At 36.8% G+C, this 11,896-nt stretch overlaps 1 protein-coding gene across 1 annotated transcript in view; it reads right to left on the bottom strand.

The window, feature by feature from the left end:
• Positions 1 to 6,734, bottom strand: part of tbx21 (T-box transcription factor 21) — a 31,564-nt gene extending 24,830 nt beyond the window's left edge. The window contains exon 1 of the mRNA XM_062055089.1: positions 6,081 to 6,734. Coding sequence (XP_061911073.1) covers positions 6,081 to 6,607 — 527 coding nt within the window. The 5' untranslated portion in view covers positions 6,608 to 6,734. The remainder of the gene's footprint in view (positions 1 to 6,080) is intronic.
• Positions 6,735 to 11,896: the final 5,162 nt, after the last annotated feature.

Below are 11,896 nucleotides of genomic sequence, written 5' to 3' on the forward strand. Positions count from 1 at the left end.
TGTTTGTGTAGTCCTTGTCCTCTAGTCCTCCAGTGATAATGCTACTTGTAAGACACGTACTTTAGTGATTTAGAAGCAGCTTCGCATTGTGGAGAGCCGTTAGCCGCTACCTTTGTTAGCTTCTCGACACAGCCAGCATGTGTCTTCGACGTGCATTATCATGATATCAGGATAGTAATAAAACGCTATCGTTGGTCAAATTGTTATCTTTTATATCGAGTATCATCAAAGTATGTGTCATACAAGTATCTTAGGAGGAATAGCTAAACATGCTACACTACACACCGTAAGAGGAGACAAGAAGTCATGAGCTAGAGCTGTTGAATGTAAACAGCGGCGGGTGGAGCGATACAAATATCGAGTGACGATACCAAGCAGTGGTACCTCAACTTACGAGTATTTTGAGATACGAGCTGTCTCTCGCCGTTTGTTTTGCTTTTAAGTTGCGAAAATGAATTAGACTTACAAATTTAAGTTGTTTTTTTCCAATTACCAGAACGGAGAAAGGATGTGCGAAGAAGAGGCGGAGGAACAAAACAATAAAAACACGACTGATATATCCGTCAGTCCGCACCACATCCAAACAGTTGACATTTATCCATGAAAATATGAAGAAGCTGCCTATGGTGTGTTGGACGTGTTTCAGTGTGTCTCCTGATTGGACAAATGCGACATAAACGTCGCTTGCTGTCAACGCTGACTTCCCGTCCGTCACTCAAAGACGTCCGTGTGCAACATCAACGACAATAACAGTTCCTGTTAGTCCGCTCCCCACAGTAGGTTAAATCACCAAAATGATTCCCGGGCGCGGCGCCGCTGCTGCCCACTGCTCCCCTAGGGGATGGGTCAAATGCAGAGGACAAATTTCACCACATCTAGTGTGTGTGTGACAATCATTGGTACTTTAATCTTTTAAACTTTTTAAATAGTGTACATTACCCTTACATTACTTCATAAACTACTGGAGTTATTTTTGACTGCACTATAGTGTTTTGTAAACAATAATTTTTTTATCTAAAAGTTTAGTTTTTTCTTTTTCAAAGGCTTGTTAAAATTGGTCACAGAACCAATTATCTGGTAAGCTAAAGGAACTACTGTATCAGTATTATTGATACTACAGTGATTAGATTGATATTTTTTAGTATCACAATGTTGTTTTTTTGTTCACAAACTCGGGGGGGAAAAAAAGTCCCTGCATGCATTTTAAAGGCAGAGGATTCAAATCAAAACCAATAGTTCAAACCTCAAAACTTAGTTTTTGTTTACTTATTTGGCATTATTGAATTAATTGTGCTCCAAATATTGTATGAAATAAAATAAATAAGGGAATAATTTAAATATTGAATTAATATTATGGAAATTATTATTATTGAATCAGCATTGGTATGACCGATACGGCCCTTGTAAGTACTTGGTATTGGAGCGATATCCACATGTATAGTATCGCAACGTACGAGTAAGACCTGTAAATAGCAATATGTTACATAATTACTAGTTTTAAGAGAATAATATAAAACAAAATATACATCAGGAGCAACATTAGAAGCCTTTCTGGCCTGTTTTGAAACGTTTCTATGATCCCTTGTATGCCAAATAATATATCATAATAAGTATATTGTTATCGCAGAGGCCATGATGTAGATTTGAGGCCGTATCGGCCTCATGTCAGACACATGAAGATGAATGTGGATCATGTCATGAAGCTCCTGAGACTCTCCTGAGCTTCAAATGATATATGATAACAAATATATTGTTATCGCAGAGGCCATGATGTAGATTTGAGGCCGTATCGGCCACATGTCGGTCACATGGAGATGAATGTAGATAACTTCATGAAGCTCCTGAGACTCTCCTGAGCTTCAAATAATATATGATGATAAATATATTGTTATCGCAGAGGCCATCATGTAGATTTGAGGATGGTATCGGCCACATGTCGGTCACATGGAGATGAATGTAGATAACTTCATGAAGCTCCTGAGACTCCTCTAAACTTAAAATGATATATGATAATAGGTATATTGTTATCGCAGAGGCCATGATGTAGATTTGAGGCCGTATCGGCCTCATGTCAGACACACGAAGATGAATGTGGATCATGTCATGAAGCTCCTGAGACTCTCCTGAGCTTCAAATAATATATCATAACAAATATATTGTTATCGCAGAGGCCATGATGTAGATTTGAGGTCGTATAGGCCACATGTCGGTCACATGTAGATGAATGTAGATAATTTCATGAAGCTCCTGAGACTCTCCTAACCTTAAAATGATATATGATAATAGGTATATTGTTATCGCAGAGGCCATAATGTAGATTTGAGGCCGTATCGGCCACATGTCGGTCACATGAAGATGAATGTAGATAACTTCATGAAGCTCCTGAGACTCTCCTGAGCTTCAAATAATATATGATAACAAATATATTGTTATCGCAGAGGCCATGATGTAGATTTGAGGCCGTATCGGCCACATGTCGGTCACATGAAGATGAATGTAGATAACTTTATGAAGCTCCTGAGACTCTCCTGAGCTTCAAATAATATATGATGATAAATACTGTATATTGTTATCGCAGAGGCCATCATGTAGATTTGAGGATCGTATCGGCCACATGTCGGTCACATGGAGATGAATGTAGATAACTTCATGAAGCTCCTGAGACTCCTCTAAACTTAAAATGATATATGATAATAGGTATATTGTTATCGCAGAGGCCATAATGTAGATTTGAGGCTGTATCGGCCACATGTCGGTCACATGAAGATGAATGTAGATAACTTCATGAAGCTCCTGAGACTCTGCTGAGCTTCAAATAACATATGATAACAAATATATTGTTATCGCAGAGGCCATGATGTAGATTTGAGGCCGTATCGGCCACATGTCGGTCACATGAAGATGAATGTAGATAACTTCATGAAGCTCCTGAGACTCTGCTGAGCTTCAAATAACATATGATAACAAATATATTGTTATCGCAGAGGCCATGATGGAGATTTGAGGCCGTATCGGCCACATGTCGGTCACATGGAGATGAATGTAGATAACTTCATGAAGCTCCTGAGACTCTCCTGATCTTCAAATAATATATGATGATAATTATATTGTTATCACAGCGGCCATGATGTAGATTTGAGGCCGTATCGGCCACATGGAGATGAATGTGGATCACTTCATGAAGCTCCTGAGACTCTCCTGATCTTCAAATAATATATGATGATAATTATATTGTTATCACAGCGGCCATGATGTAGATTTGAGGCCGTATCGGCCACATGAAGATGAATGTGGATCACTTCATGAAGCTCCTGAGACTCTCCTGAGCTTCAAAGCCGCTTCACCTTCTGAAGGTTTTTCTTCTTCTTCTCTCACTTATGTTTTAATCACAACCTTCTTCAAGCCCAAAGAATTCAGAAATTCCACCATTTTTTTTGTTGCTTGAAAGTGAAGAAGAAAAATCACATTTTGATGTTCCCCAAGAATCTTTGACCAAGTTTGCTGCTTCACAATTTCAGTCTGCTGAGGTTTGCGGCTTCTTAATTTTACATGACTTTAGTTATTAGTCGCACGTGTGAAGAAAAATCCCCCAAATGCTTCGTTTTGCTTTTCTGGGTGTCCAAGTGTGTAAATGAGATTCTTTGAAAATATGAACAAAAATCATGAAAGCAGTTCTGTGTTGTAAAAGTAAAAAAACCCAGTAAATAAAATGTTGCCGCGCGCAGGTTAAAAAAAAGCACAAAGTTCCACAAAAATAGCATAATTGGTAAATTATACATTTAAATACATTTTTATTTTAAATGTGAAAATCTTTTTTTTTTGTTTTACATTTAAATGTGAATTAATTTGTTTATATGAAGGATCTATTAAATTATGTGCATATATTATATTGTTACAGCATATCAGTTATAACTTATTCATGAATCATTAGGTATTATTGTAGCCTCGTCCCCCTTGAAACTTTATTTCAAATATTTCTCTTTTTATTTAAGTTAATATTCATATTTCTATCATGTTCATGTTATTATTTATATTCCGATAATTTTTATGGTGTTATTATGGTGTTATTATACATATTCCTATCGTTTTTATGGGGTTATTATTCATATTTCTATCATTTATATGGGGTTATTATTATCACTATCATATATGTTATTATTATTGATATTTCTATCATGTTAATATAATCAATCATATTCATATTGTTATGGGGTTATTATTCATATTCCTATCATTTTAAAATTATTATTCATATGTATTTCATGTTAATGTTATTATTAATATTCCCACCATTTTATACCAGTAGTCATATTCTTCTCAGTTTTATGGTGTTTTTATATATATTTCTATCACGTTAATGTTATTATTCATATTCCTATCATGTTCATGCTATTATTATTTATATTTCTATCATGTTAATGTTATTATTCATTATCCTATCATTTTTTGGGGGTTAATATTCATACTTCTATCACGTTAATGTTATTATTATTCATATTGCTACCATGTTAATGTTATTATTCATATTCCTATCATTTTATGGTGTTATTATTCATATTTCCATCCTGTTCATGTTGTTATTAATATTCATATTATGTTCTTGTAGTTATTATTCATATTCCTATAACTTTAATGTTAATATTCATATTCCTATTATGTTCTTGTAGTTATTATTCATATTCCTATAACTTTAATGTTATTATTTATATTCCTATAACTTTAATGTTATTATTCATATTCCTATTGTTCTTGTAGTTATTATTCATATTCCTATAACTTTATTGCTATTATTCATATTCCTATAACTTTAATGTTGTTATTATTCATAATCCTATTATGTTCTTCTAGTTATTATTCATATTCCTATAACTTTAATATTATTATTCATATTCCTATAACTTGAATGTTGTTATTATTCATATTCCTATTATGTTCTTGTAGTTATTATTCATATTCCTATAACTTTAATGTTATTATTCATATTCCTATAACTTTAATGTTATTGTTCATATTCCTATTATGTTCTTGTAGTTATTATTCATATTCCTACCACTTTAATGTTATTATTCATATTCCTATAACTTTAATGTTGTTGTTATTCATATTCCTATTATGTTCTTGTAGTTATTATTCATATTCCTATAACTTTAATGTTGTTATTATTCATAGTCGTATTATGTTCTTGTAGTTATTATTCATATTCCTATAACTTTAATGTTATTATTCATATTCCTATAACTTTAATGTTGTTATTATTCATATTCCTATTATGTTCTTGTAGTTATTATTCATATTCCTATAACTTTAATGTTGTTATTGTTCATATTCCTATAACTTTAATGTTATTATTCATATTCCTATTATGTCCTTGTAGTTATTATTCATATTCCTACAACTTGAATGTTGTTGTTATTCATATTCCTATTATGTTCTTGTAGTTATTATTCATATTCCTATTATGTTCTTGTAGTTATTATTCATATTCCTATAACTTTAATGTTGTTATTATTCATATTCCTATTATGTTCTTGTAGTTAATTATCATATTCCTATAACTGTATTGTTATTATTCATATTCCTATTATGTTCTTGTAGTTATTATTCATATTCCTATTATGTTCTTGTAGTTATTATTCATATTCCTATAATTTTAATGTTGTTATTATTCATATTTCTATTATGTTCTTGTAGTTATTATTCATATTCCTATAACTTTAATGTTGTTGTTATTCATATTCCTATAACTTTAATGTTGTTGTTATTCATATTCCTATTATGTTCTTGTAGTTATTATTCATATTCCTATAACTTTAATGTTGTTATTATTCATATTCCTATTATGTTCTTGTAGTTATTATTCATATTCCTATAACTTTAATGTTGTTATTATTCATATTCCTATTATGTTCTTGTAGTTATTATTCATATTCCTATAACTTTAATGTTATTATTCATATTCATTTTCCCGTTGTTATTATTCATATTGCTATCATGTAGTTATGATTAATATTCCTCTCATATTGTCATTAATAATATTCATAAGGTTATTATTGTGCGCATGAAGTGAAGTCGCGTCTCACCTGCCGTGCTTGGTGATGATCATCTCGGTGTGGAACTTGTGGAACTTGGCCCACAGCGGGTAGTTGTTGAGGAGCGCCTGCGTCTTGCCGCACAGCTGCAGGCCGGGCAGCGGGTACAGGCCGGCCCGCTGGTAGCCCGCCGCGAAGCTCTCCGGCGACGGCGGGTACGAGTCCTTGCCCGCCGCGGGGAAGCCGTCCCCGTAGCCCGGTCCCGCGGCGCTCCTCGGCGGCGAGCGCACGCCTCCGTACGGGCAGCCGGCGAGCGTCTGCGCGTAGAAGCGGGCGGGCTGCGCCCCAAAGCCGCCGGCCGCCTGCTCCGCGTGGTACTGCAGGGCCAGGGCGTCCTGGGCGCCCGCCACCGAGTCCGGGTAGTAGAACCGCGCGTCCTGGATGCCCATCTTCAAGTCCGCCAGGTCCTTGGCGCCGCCGCGGTGGAGGTGTCCGCTCCCGTCGGGGGTCTTCGCCAGGGTCTGCGCCTCGGCGCCGGTCAACATGCTGAGGTAGAGGTTGCCACCTGTGCCGCCCATTTGCAGCCCCGCCAAAAGTCATAAGGCTCACCTGCGCTCGGAGGGGCGCATCCAGACCTGCGCGTCCAAACTGGGACCCTTTTTTTTTTTTTTTTTTTTTAGAACCTTCTGGATCCTCTTTAGAACATTCTCACCTCGCCCTGCGCGCTCCTGCTGACTGCAGCACTCCTGCCAACGTGTGATATATACATTTAGCCCGCGCTCTTATTTTGGAGGTGTGTCCCGGGCGTGCACGCTCATTAGAGGGCAGCGCGCGTCATGTCAATATCGACATGATTATTATAGTAGCCAACAGAGGTAAATAGTATTGTTTGTGACGTCACACGCGAATTGAAACAGGTGTAAAATTGCTTTTGCCTTTGCTGTTTTTGTGTTTAAAAATCGCTTTTTAATTGTTTGAACTATTTTTTTACACGCAGAATCAACTTTTCCCCCTCCGCCTTTAAAGTTTAAAATATTATTCTAAATATCATTATTTACTTATTTATTTATACAACAGGGTGCCCAAACTGTTTTCCACTATAAGGGCCACGGACAGGCAAATCAAAGGATGCGGGGGCCATTTTAGTAGTTCTTCAAAACCAGTACGATATTTAGATATTTTTTATTCACAATACGAAGGTCCTGAGTAGTCTTGGGTTCAATCCCGGGCTTGGGATCTTTCTGTGTGGAGTTTGCATGTTCTCCCCGTGACTGCGTGGGTTCCCTCCGGGTACTCCGGCTTCCTCCCACCTCCAAAGACATGCACCTGGGGATAGGTTGATTGGCAACACTAAATTGGCCCTAGTGTGTGAATGTGAGTGTGAATGTTGTCTGTCTATCTGTGTTGGCCCTGCGATGAGGTGGCGACTTGTTCAGGGTGTACCCCGCCTTCCGCCCGATTGTAGCTGAGATAGGCTCCAGCGCCCCCCGCGACTCCGAAGGGAATAAGCGGTAGAAAATGGATGGATGGATGGAACTTAAAGGCCTACTGAAATTAAATGTTGTTATTTAAAAGGGGATAGCAGATCCATTCTATGTGTCACACTTGATCATTTCGCGATATTGCCATATTTTTGCTGAAAGGATTTAGTAGAGAGTTTCAGGGCAAATCACTCTACGGAGACAGCCCTCGCAAAAATGACTAATGATCTATTGCTAACGATGGATTCTGATGCGTCATCTATGTTGCTGCTTCTTGATCTTAGCGCCGCTTTCGATACCGTCGATCATAATATTTTATTAGAGCGTATCAAAACATGTATTAGTATGTCAGACTTAGCCTTGTCTTGGTTTAACTCTTATCTTACTGACAGGATGCAGTGCGTCTCCCATAACAATGTGACCTCGGACTATGTCAAGGTAACGTGCGGAGTTCCCCAGGGTTCGGTTCTTGGCCCTGCACTCTTTAGTATTTACATGCTGCCGCTGGGTGACATCATACGCAAGTACGGTGTTAGCTTTCACTGTTATGCTGATGACACCCAACTCTACATGCCCCTAAAGCTGACCAACACGCCGGATTGTAGTCAGCTGGAGGCGTGTCTTAATGAAATTAAACAATGGATGTCCGCTAACTTTTTGCAACTCAACGCTAAGAAAACGGAAATGCTGATTATCGGTCCTGCTAGACACCGACATTTATTTGATAATACCACCTTAACATTTGACAACCAAACAATTACACAAGGAGACTCGGTAAAGAATCTGGGTATTATCTTCGACCCAACTCTCTCGTTTGAGTCACACATTAAGAGTGTTACTAAAACGGCCTTCTTTCATCTCCGTAATATCGCTAAAATTCGTTCCATCTTGTCCACTAGCGACGCTGAGATCATTATTCATGCGTTCGTTACGTCTCGTCTCGATTACTGTAACGTTTTATTTTCGGGCCTCCCTATGTCTAGCATTAAAAGATTACAGATGGTACAAAATGCGGCTGCAAGACTTTTGACAAAAACAAGAAAGTTTGATCATATTACGCCTATACTGTATATACCTTTATATACCTATATACCTATACTGGCTCACCTGCACTGGCTTCCTGTGCACTTAAGATGCGACTTTAAGGTTTTACTACTTACGTATAAAATACTACACGGTTTAGCTCCAGCCTATCTCGCCGATTGTATTGTACCATATGTCCCGACAAGAAATCTGCGTTCAAAGAACTCCGGCTTATTAGTGATTCGACGTGGTTTAAAATACAAATCCTTGATCCACAATAGAAAAAGGAGAAAGTGTGGAATCCAATGAACCCTTGTACCTAAGTTACGGTCAGACCGAAAAAAGATACGTACTGCACTACATTCTAGTCCTTCACTCTCACGTTCCTCATCCACGAATCTTTCATCCTCGCTCAAATTAATGGGGTAATCGTCGCTTTCTCGGTCCGAATCTCTCTCGCTGCATTGTAAACAATAGGGAAATGTGAGCAGCCCTCCAGCCTATGACGTCACGCTACTTCCGGTACAGGCAAGGCTTTTTTTTATCAGCGACCAAAAGTTGTGAACTTTATCGTCGTTGTTCTCTACTAAATCCTTTCAGCAAAAATATGGCAATATCGCGAAATGATCAAGTATGACACATAGAATGGATCTGCTATCCCTATTTAAATTTAAAAAAATCATTTCAGTAGGCCTTTAATAACAGAAAGAAACAACCCTTTTGTGTGAATGAGTGTAAATGGGGGAGGGAGGTTTTTTTGGGTTGGTGCACTAATTGTAAGTGTATCTTGTGGTTTTTATGTTGATAAAAAAAACAAAACAACCTGATACCGATATTAAAAAAACGATACCGATAATTTCCGATATTACATTTTAAAGCATTTATCGGCCGATATTGTTATCGGACATCTCTAGTATTTACCGTATTTTTCGGACTATAAGTTGCAGTTTTTTTCATAGTTTGGCCCGGGGTGCGACTTATACTCAGGAGCGACTTATGTGTGAAATTATTAACACATTTCCGTAAAATATCAAATAATATTATTTAGCTTATTCACGTAAGAGACCAGACATATAAGATTTCATGGGATTTAGCGATTAGGAGTGACAGATTTTTTGGTAAACCAATAGCTTGTTCTATATGTTATAGTTATTTGAAGGACTCTTACCATAATATGTTACGTTAACATACCAGGCACATTCTCAGTTGGTTATTTATGCGTCATATAACGTACACTTATTCAGCCTGTTGTTCACTATTCTTTATTTATTTTAAATTGCCTTTCAAATGTCTATTCTTGGTGTTGGGTTTTATCAAATAAATTTCCCCAAAAAATGCGACTTATATTCCAGTGCGACTTACACTCCCGAAAAATACGGTAGATATTTTTTAAAGAACTTAAACATTTCATTTCAGTAGAAATTTCATGTGAATGCTGAAGATCCAAAGCCGAACTGAAACGCTAACAATTAGCACGCTGGCCAGATAGCGTCAAGTATAAAAAAATATGTGCAAAGTGAACTACAAAAGCTAGCATGCTAACAGTACTATGCTAATATGTTAACAATAGCATGCTTACAGTTAACAGTGAAATGCCAAAACATTTGAGGCTGAGGTGTATACCTGTTAAATTAGCAAAATGCTAGCATGCTAAATGTAACATGCGCCAGGCACTAAAATGTATTAATCTGAGGTGTGTACCTGAAAAATTGTTTAAAATGCTAACATGCTAACGTTAGCATGCGTCAAGTGACAAAATATGAGTGAGGTGTATACCTGCAAAATTATCTTAAAAAAAAAAAAAGTTAGCATACTAAAGTTAGCATGATAGCAGGTATCATTTGTCAAGTAACAAAATATTTGACACAGGTGTATACCTACAAAATAGCTAAAAAAAAGTTAGCATGCTAACAGGTTTCATTTGTTGAAAAACAAAATATTTGACACTGAGGTGTATACCTACAAAATAGCTAAAAAAAAGTTAGCATGCTAACAGGTTTCATTTGTCGAAAAACTAAATATTTGACACTGAGGTGTATACCTACAAAATAGCTTAAAAAAAAAGTTAGCATGCTAACAGGTTTCATTTGTCGAAAAACAAAACATTTGACACTGAGGTGTATACCTACAAAATAGCTAAAAAAAAGTTAGCATGCTAACAGGTTTCATTTGTCGAAAAACTAAATATTTGACACTGAAGTTTATACCTACAAATTAGCTTTCAAAAAGTTTGCATATTAACAGGTTTCCTTCGTCAAGTAACCAAATATTTGACTCTGAGGTACAAAATTAACAAATAAGCTAGCATGCTAATATTAGAATGCAAACAATTGTGCCGCGGGCCATTAAAAAACTTAGCTATGAACTGAAAATGGTCCCTGTGACGCACTTTGGACACGATATTTAGATATTTTTTACAGAACTTAAAAAATGTATTTCAGTAGAAATTTCATCCGAAGCCGAACTGAAACGCTAGCAGTTAGCATGCTGGCCAGATAGCGGCAAGTATCACGAAATATGAGCAAAGTGAACTACAAAAGCTAGCATGCTAGCAGTACTATGCTAATATGTTAACAATATCATGGTTAGTTAACAGTGAAATACCAAAATATATGACTGAGGTGTATGCCTGTTAAATTAGCAAAAAAGCTAGCATGCTAAATGTAACATGCGCCAAGTACCAAAAGTATTACTCTTAAGTGTGTACCTGAAAAAATGGTTTAAAATGCTAGCATGCTAACGTTAGCATGCGTCAAGTGACAAAATATGAGTGAGGTGTATACCTGCAAAATTAGCTAAAAAAAAGTTAGCATACTAACATTAGAATGCGAACAGGTATCATTTGTCAAGTAACAAAATATTTGACACTGAGGTTTATACTTGCATGATTAGCAAAAAAGGAAGAGTTAGCATACTGATGTTAGCATGATAACAGGTACCATTTGTCAAGTAACAAAATATTTGACTCTGAGGTATATACCTACAAAATTAACAAAAAAGCTATCACGCTAATATTAGAATGCTAACAATTTTGCCGGGGGCCATTAAAAAAACTTGGCTACTGACCGAAAATGGCCCCTGTGATGCACTTTGGACACCACTAAGTTACAGTTATACAGCAGATCAGGGGTTTCCAGGCTCAGGGCCCCCAAATCTGTTGGGGAGATTAGCAGGGACCCCCTACTTATTTACTTGTATACAATCGTGTTTTTAATTCAACTGGTCCTAATGGGACTTTGTTTTTGTGCAATATCCAATGAGGTGGTCTTTGGCTGTGAACAAGTTGCGTTCCGAGTCGAGTCCAGTTTTAGTGCAAGTCGGATATTACTCCTAAAATATTCACAAATTAACTCCTAAGTCGCT

This window comes from Entelurus aequoreus, linkage group LG08 (assembly GCF_033978785.1).
Source record: "Entelurus aequoreus isolate RoL-2023_Sb linkage group LG08, RoL_Eaeq_v1.1, whole genome shotgun sequence".
Classification (NCBI taxonomy): Eukaryota; Metazoa; Chordata; class Actinopteri; order Syngnathiformes; family Syngnathidae; genus Entelurus; species Entelurus aequoreus.